At 60.2% G+C, this 8401-nt stretch overlaps 1 protein-coding gene across 1 annotated transcript in view; it reads left to right on the top strand.

Moving 5' to 3' along the window:
* The first annotated feature begins 7251 nt into the window (after positions 1-7251).
* The window catches only part of SH3BP1 (SH3 domain binding protein 1), a 12181-nt gene continuing 11031 nt past the window's right edge, over positions 7252-8401 (top strand). The window contains exon 1 of the mRNA XM_007454051.1: positions 7252-7310. Within this exon, the coding sequence (XP_007454113.1) occupies positions 7252-7310 (59 nt within the window). The remainder of the gene's footprint in view (positions 7311-8401) is intronic.

The following is an 8401-nucleotide window of genomic DNA, read 5'->3' as shown; positions in this document are numbered from 1 at the left end:
GTTCCCACGGCCATATTCCCCGGGTCTGGTGCTTCTCCCCTCCCCCCTGCGGCCCCCTCCTTCCTTGCCCTCTCCCCTGCTGAGCCAAACCCCGCAGGAGGCCAGGCTTCGGTTTGCACTGGTGGGGACCGTCATCACAGGTGGGAAGCTGGAGCAGGGAGGTGCTGCACACGGGCCTCGAAGGACTTGGAGTCGTGGGGGGAAGCATGGCTGTCGGGCAAGGGCCAGGACCTCAGGCCCAGCCCGGACCCCAGCCTGGGGAGGGGGGTCATCCCCGCCTGTCTCTTATGCCTTATGGGAAGGCCCAGCCATAACTTGGGGCCGTGCTGGAGCCGGGACCAGCTCAGGCCTCCTCCATAGGAACCGGGTGACTGGGGGGCATGACGCCTGCACCCCCAGCTCTGCACTCTCGGGTGTGTGGTTTGACTCTCTTAGCTTTTCTCTCTGCGTGGCCCTGTGGTCACCGTCTCAGGGGGCCCAGTGAGGGGAGCCCCACCTCTCCCCCACTCCTCCTGGGGGGTCTCACTCCACTCTCCTGGCCCCTTTGCTGTCAGGCCTCCGGGGGGACTGTGGGAGAGACAGGTGGCCCCAGCTGGGGGCTCCCAGGCCCCTGGCCAAGGGAGGTCCTGCACTGGAGTTCTCAGTGTGTCTCTTTCATTCATTGGGCTTTGTCCATCCGTCTGTCCATGGGCAGAAGTGGGGTCAGTGTGTGAGTGAGAGCAGGAGTATTTATGGAAATAAAACGTCCTTTTTCCTGACCAGCAGCTCTCGTGGTCCTTCTGAGGTAGAGGGAGTCAGGAGGGGTCCAAGAGTGGGAGGACCCCGGGGCTGCCCCGCAGACCCCTCTGCCTCTCCTTGGAGATCAGGCCACGGTTCCTCTGCTCACCACTCCCAGTCCCTGTACCGGAAGAGGCCCAGCTCAGGGGCCTGTGGCCACTGCTGAGTCACCAGAGAGGACCCAGGGCTGTGGTGGGCGCAGAGCCGTCCCGGCTGGAAGCGAGTGGCTGCTCGGGCCTGCCAGGAGCCCCAGCTGCTGCAGACACTGAGGGGGAGGCCCCTGGCCACTCACAACTTCCTCTTGCTGCACTCAGCCCTCAAAACACAGCTGCGGTGCAGCACCACCCGAGGCCCGCGCCTCAGCTGCTCCTTCTCCCCAGAGGCTACTCCCAGGGAGCAGGGTGCCAGCTGCAGCTTGTTTCCGGAGAGGCCCACGGACCCTGCACGTCCCCACTGGGTTATCAGTGTTTCTCTAACTGGGAGGCTGGGGAGTGGCTTAGAGGCTAGCAGGTGAGGGAGCCAACCAGCACGGAGCAGAGCCAGAAGGAGCTAGTCCAGGGCTTGCTCTGTGGTGGGGAGCCCGCCCTCCGTGCCCTCTGCGCTCTGCTGGGGAGGGTTCCTGCTCACAGACATCTGGGGAAGGCTGCCCGCCCTTTCTCTAGCAGACGGTGGAAGTTCTGCATTTAAGACATCAATTTCCCTTTGTCTAATCTAGTTTTTCGCAGTGTGAACTTGGGCGCTGAACACCTTTACATAGATGCCATTGAGAAGTGCTGGAGGCCAGCCTAGCCTGTGTGCTCTTTTCAGTTCTGCAAATGAAGGCCCTTCTCTGTGCCAGGCTGACCCTTGGAAGTGCGGGGCAAGAGCTTCTCGACGTGGGCCGTGCTGTCGAGGGCACAGGAGAGGGAGCAAGGCCTCAGAGCCAGCATATCCAGTTCCCCACTGCCCCTACAGTGCGACCACCATCCTGCATCCAGGCTCCCAGACACCCTGACCTCAGTCACGTGGCCTCCTTCCTGTTCCCCTCCCTGCCCGCCAGGCAGGGCTCTGCCTAAACCCTAGTGAGTCTCCGAAAGATAATCTCTTGTTGGAAAAGCTTCTTCCTTTAAATGAAACAAAACCCTGTTCCCTGTGGCGTCCCCCTGGGGTCCCAGTAGCAACCTTAGGAGCGCGCACCCTACAGGTTGGTGAGCCTGTGACTGCTGGCTGGGAGCCTGGGCCTCTTCCAGTGGGGTCTCTGGCTTGCTGTGAGACTTTGAACAAGGTGCTTCCTTCTCTGGCCTTTAGGTTCCTTGTTTGAAAAGGTGGGAGGGACCCAGTGAGCTGTAAGGCCCTTCAGAGGCCTTCTGAAGAGTCCTTGGGCAAAAGGGTCCCCCAGTTGGCTTGGAGTGACCCAGATGTCACAGGGACAGGGAGATCCCTTCAGTCTTTCTGACCACCTTTCCCTGTTCCTAGGCCACCCATCCAGCTGTCTGCCTGTCTGTCCTGCAAGCGCCTCTTGAGCAGCACCTGTGCCAGGCACAGCCCTGTCCTCAGAGCTCACGGCCTGACACTGGACCTTGAGCCAGGAGCATGACCACCGAGAGCTGGGAGGGAGATGCACGCGGGAGCTGCTGCAGGAGCCCGCATCTGTCTTAAGGGGCTAGAGGGGGTGTCTGATCAGAGGAGGGGACCCTTTGCTTTCACCACCTGGAGGAGGCATCCCCCAAATACTGCGTGTCAATCCAGACACAGGTCCAGAGCCCCTGGAGACCTCAGGCTGGAAGGGGGTACACGCGGGAGTGTTCTCTGTCTCTGCAAGGGTCATCCCCACCCCCGCCCACGCCAGGAGCAGTGGGACTTCCCAGGCCTTGAAGGCACACTTCCACTTCTATTTGTGCGGCTGCAGGCAGCAGCTCTTTTTTTTTTTTTTTTTTTTTTTAAATAACCACAGCACACTGGGCTCGTCTGTTCATAGCAGCCAAGAGAAACAGAAGCCACCGCTCGCCTGGGGAGCCTGTCTCTGCAGTCCCCTTGATGCCCCTGCCCCCATTCTCCACGGGCCTCCTGGTGGGGACACGGGCCCAGCAAGGCAGATAAGAGGGGAGCCGGCCCTAGCCCAGCGCCGCGCTAGGCCGGCAGCACGCAGCTCCCCCCTCCAGCTGCCCCGTGAAAATGGGAAACTGAGGCTCAGGGAGTTTATAAAGTGCCTGAGGGCATATGTTAGGGCCCAGATGTGACCAGCAGTCCTATGAGGTGGCCACCCTGACTGCACATCGCACCCCCACCCCCACCCCCGTCAGCTGCTGTCTTCTGGGGCCAGGGTTAAGGGCACACGCCCTCCGGGGCTGTCAGGATTGCGGTGGAGCCCCCGTGCCTCAGCCCCACTTGGGGTTCCCCAGTAAGCCTTTTTGGCTGGAGGAGGAGGCAAGGAAGTTTTCGGAGCCCCAGAAGTGACAGCACATGCCTAGCTGCTCTGGGCAGAAGTCTCTCCTTGGAGGGCAGCAGTGATACGGCCACAAACAATTTCTCAAGTGTCTGAAGTGGGATGTTCCTGTTCAGTCCCGAGGCCCCACAGCTGACCCCTGCTACCACCGCCTCAGCGCCGGCCACTGGCCTCCCTGCCCACATCCTGCTGGAGCTTCAGCAGCGGACGTTTCCCAGACCATTGCGGGTTTTGGCAGACAATCTGCAATGAAGCTTCTGGGCCCCCCAAAGCAGCCGCAGGGATTAAGGCAGGGGGGATCGGGGGGGGGGGGCAGGGACCAGCATTTCTAGAGTCTTAAGGCAGTGCCATCTGGTACAGCAGGAGAGCACGTGGATGCTTTGGAGCCTGTCAGATCTGCTTTCTAACTTGGCCTCTACCACTTAGCTGGCTAGGGACCTGGGCCAGGAGCCTGGGTCTGCTCACCTATAAAACCACACGAGGGCTTCCCTCGTGGCGCAGTGGTTAAGAATCCCCCTGCCGATGCAGGGCACACGGGTTCGAGCCCTGATCCGGGAAGATCCCACATGCCGTGGAGCAACTAAGCCCGTGCGCCACAACTACTGAGCCCACGTGCCACAACTACTGAAGCCGGCGCGCCTAGAGGCCGTGCTCCGCAACAAGAGAAGCCACCGCGGTGAGAGGCCCGTGTACCGCCACGAAGAGTAGCCCCCGCTCGCCCCAACTAGAGAAAGCCCACGTGCAGCAACGAAGACCCAACACAGCCAAAACTTAATTAATTAATTTTAAAATAAATAAATAAAACCACATGATACCAACCTCACTGGAAGATGTGCTGAAGTGCGTGACAACAAGTGCCACTGACCCCAGAGGCTGCAGGACACATTTAGGGGGCAACTGAGGCAGGAGTGAGGGTTAAATGGTCTTTCCATTACTGACTTTGCAGGCTGAATAATAAGCAGGGCCAGGCACTGTCCTAAGTATTTTACAAATTCATTTATTTAACCCTCACAACCTATCAGGTAGATGCTGCTATTCTCAAGCTACCGAGGAGGACACAGGCTCAGAAAGGTGAACTACCTGAGCTGGTGAGAGGCTGAGCCCAGCCAGCCAGCTCCATCCACACCAGTAAGCTCTGTCTCTTGGGTTGGAAATAAAAGTCCATCGATGCGATGTCTTGGCTTGCCATTCAAGTCGGCTGTGTTTATTGAGCTCCTGTGACTATGGCATATTGCCAGGCCCCTGATTTCAGCCTAAGCCAGACAAGGCCCAGGCCCTCCTCAGGAGGAGACCCAGCAAGTCATTAGAGAAGGGGTTGGCTGGTGACCTCTGAGGTCCCCTTCCGCATCTGCAGTTCTAAAACTATGATCTCAATATCCACTGATTAAAACCTCTGAGTCCGGAAGTCTCTGATGACAGCATCCTTCGAAAGAACAGCCAATGACCCAAACTTGAGAGCTTCCAACCTTTTCACGATTCAACATCTGAGTGTGCTCGAGCTTAAATATACCCTAAAACATACCCCTTACCCAGCTAAAAGGTACAGCAGCCCCATCCAGGCTGGACATGGAGGAGCCAGGTGCCCTTCCTGCAAAGGCTCTTGGGTCTGGCTGGAGGGGAGTCTGGAGCCCAGATGGGAGGCCCAGAGCTCACGTGACCTGATTATACGGCTCAGTTGTCTCCACAGCAGCTGCTGCTACAGCCCACATAGACTGACCCCTCCCCAGGCTGCAGCTGGGGGCTCAGGCCCGGGCAAGACCAGGAGGGACAGGGGTAGAAGCCAGGCCTTGCCCTCGAGGACCTTTAGAACAGCTGGGGAAGTGGACAAGCCCAGACCAATGTGGTCTGGGCCAGAGGCAGGGCTGGAACAGGATGGGGACACCATGTAGCCTGAAGATTTCCCAGACGGCAGGACAGTGGCATCTGGTGCCAAGTTGCTGCATTGGGAGTCTTCAGTTTCCTAATTCTGCACACAGTAGGTTGTGCCCATTGCGGAGACAGGGGAAACTGAGTCACCACCAAGGTCTGGGATCTGTCCAGTGAGGGAGGTGGAGAGGCCACGAGTAGAACCCAGACATTGCAAAGCGCAGCCCTACATTCTAAGAAGCCAAGTCGGGACTTCCCTGGTGGCGCAGTGGTTAAGAATCCGCCTGTCAATGCAGGGGACACAGGTTCGATCCCTGGTCCAGGAAGATCCCACATGCTGCGGAGCAACTAAGCCCACGCGCTGCAACTACTGAGCTCGTGAGCCTAGAGCCCACGCTCCACAGCAAGAAAAGCCACTGCAATGAGAAGGCCACGCACCGCCACAAAGAGTAGCCCCCGCTCACCGCACCTAGAGAAAGCCCGCGCGCAGCATCGAAGACCCAACACGGCCAAAAAAAAATAAAAAACAGAAGCCAAGTCTATACTGGACTCTGATGTCTCCCTCCATCGAGGCATTCCTCAAGCCCTGCCCCCCCTAGAATCCCCTCCAGGGGCCTTCCAGCTGGCAGAAGGGGAAGTGGGCAAGGAAACCTAGCCTGGGATCAATCCCCTCATCCTGGCCTAAGCCTTTGATCCAGGAGCCTCCCAACTTCCGGCCAGGATTCCACACTCAGGTTCCCTTTGCAGCCCCTCCCCATCCCACCAGGGTCTGCCTGGCTCTCCCTTTGGAGAGTTGGAGGGGTGGCCAGTGTCCAGCACGTGCCCACTGTGTGCCAGGCCCCATGTTGGGCCCGGGGCACACTGAGATGTCTGAGGTGGAGGTCCTGCCCTCAGAAGTGCCCAGTCTGCCCACCCACACACAGTAGGTGCTCAAGTAACCCTCAAACTGAACTGAAACTCCAACAAGGCAAAGTGCAGTAGGTGTGCTAGGACCCTACCCCAGGCCCCTCCCTCTCCTCCCACCCCCGCCGGAGCTCCTGATGCCCAAGGGGTACAGGGGTTCAGAGTAAGAAGAGCCTACTGTTTGCCAAAGGCTCTCATCTTGTATTAACTGGCAGTTATGGAGCATCTGCTGTATGTCCCAGTGTGTTTTGGGTGGAGAGCCGAAGAAATTACTACAGTACTGACTTTGGGGAGGTCAGAGCAGTATCCACGTCCTTGCCTTACAAGAAGTTAGGGGAGGGACTGAGGAAGTCTGCCCCGCGAAGGGATTTCACAGACAGAGGAAACTCAACTCGTGGCTGGGGCTGGAGGACGGCAGGGTGTCAGGGAACTGCTCTGGGAGGTTTCGCTGTGGCTGGAGGGTGGCGGGGACCCCCATGAAAAGGGCGATGGGAGCAGAAGCATGGGTGCTGGAGGAGCAGACAGGAGTGTCTTATCCACTCTTCCAGGTGGGCAGGGTCAGGACAGCTGACCCACAGGCCATTAGAGACAGTGAGTCCAGATTTCCAGGGAGTTGTCCAAGGGCACGCTGCAGCAGCGTGTCCCCAGGAAGCCAAAGCCTCCAGCCCATCTTCCAGCAGGGGAGCAGGCGTTGACCTTTAGCTCAAGGTGGCCAGGAGGCCCTTCCGGAAGGGAGTCTAGGACAGCATCCTTTGGGAGGCCTAGATGGGCCTGTCCTTGGCCTCTGCCTCCTAAACATGGAACGCTGTTTTCCCTTTAAGAGGGTGCCAAGGTTATTTATACCCAGGGCTTGCAGGCCGGAGGGTGGGGCAGGAACCCAGGAAGCCGGGCAGGCGCGGTGGCAGGAACGGGCTTACCTGCTTCCCGCCACCGGGGCTGGGCGGGGAGGAGCGGGGAGGAGGGGCCACACGCACAACCTGTGGATCTCCAGGCGGCCGGCGGACCCACACTCGTCGGGGGGGCGCCCTTGGGGGGCCCGGAAGACGCGAAAGAGCGAGAAAACAAACTTGGAGAGAGGAGTGACCTGGGGGCCGGGGGCGGAGTCGCCAGCGGGGGAGGAGAGAGTGAGCTGCAGCGAGAGCGCGGCTGGCCCAGGAAGCGGAGAGCGCCGCCCACCCACCCGGGGCGAGAGAGGCGCCGCGGGCAGAGGCAGGCTGGGCCGGGGGCTGCCGGGCCCTCGACCCCCACCGTGACCCCGCAGTCCCCAGCCCGCCCCCAAGATGATGAAGAGGCAGCTGCATCGCATGCGGCAGCTGGCCCACACGGGCAGCTTGGGACGGTGAGCGTCAACCCCTTCCCTTCCAGTCCCATTCTCACCCGGCAGGACCCTAGAGGAGGTGGGAGGTCGGGGGGAGACTGAGGACAGCTGGACAGCCACCTTCTGACTGGCCACCTCTTTTCCTCCCCTCTGAATGCCATCCCCTCTCCCAGCCAGAGCAGGAGGGGCAGGCGCTGGCCTTTGGGGGAAGGGGCACCCCTACCCCTGATTGGAGGGTGGGTGGAGGATCAAGGATGCTGGGTCTTCTCTGTCTCCATGAGCCCCTGAGTGGATGGTCCTCCCTGGCCTCACTTGTCCCCTCTGTACAAGAGGGGACTGTTAACCATCTCTGGTTGCCTGCGGGGGAGGGATGGTCAGGGCCCCAGACCTTGGGGGAGCAGCAGAGATAGGGTCCTGGCAGCGATGGGAGGAGGGGCCGCCCCTGCCCTGCCCTGCCCTGTGCCTCTTCCCGCTGCCCTCCAGCCCAGAGGCGTCCTTGCTTCTCTGTCTTGCTTCTGCTTCTCTCAGCCTCAGGTGGAAACATCCCCACATTCCCACCACAGTCCCTGAGCTGGTGGTGTGGAGGATGGAAATTTGGGGAGCTCCCTGGGCCTGTCTTCTCTCCGCTTCCCCCTGCGCTGGGAGTTTCTCATTCTCTGGGCTCGGGGAGCGGACTGGGTGTCCACAGACCTGCTGTAGTCACACACTGGCACAGATGCCTATATGAGCAGGGGCAGTCAGGCCGCCTTGCTCGGAGCCTCAGTGTCCCCACGTGTCCCCGGGCAGGGGCCCAGGACCTGCCCACCACCACAGTCCAGAGTCCTTTGTAACCAACAGCCCAGGAGTCTGAGCTCGCACACTTCCTGTTCTTGGGGCGGCCCGGGCCTCCTCTCCCCAGGTCAGCAGAAGAGAGAGGTGCCCCCAGTCCCCGCTTCGGTTTCGTCCGCCCTCTCTCGGGACACAGCCCTGGGTGGAGGAGGAAAAAGCCCGGTATCCTATTCCCGCCCCCATGGAATGTGTTCCGACTGGGATGAGGCAGGCGGGCCACCCAGGGCGGCCTGACTGGGAGGGGCACTGGAAGCATCTGGGGTTCAGGTGCCCTGTTTGCAGCT

This window comes from Lipotes vexillifer, unplaced genomic scaffold (genome assembly GCF_000442215.2).
Source record: "Lipotes vexillifer unplaced genomic scaffold, Lipotes_vexillifer_v1.1 scaffold382, whole genome shotgun sequence".
NCBI lineage: Eukaryota > Metazoa > Chordata > Mammalia > Artiodactyla > Lipotidae > Lipotes > Lipotes vexillifer.
Note: the sequence above shows the minus strand (reverse complement) of the source record. Positions and strands in the feature narration are given on the sequence as shown.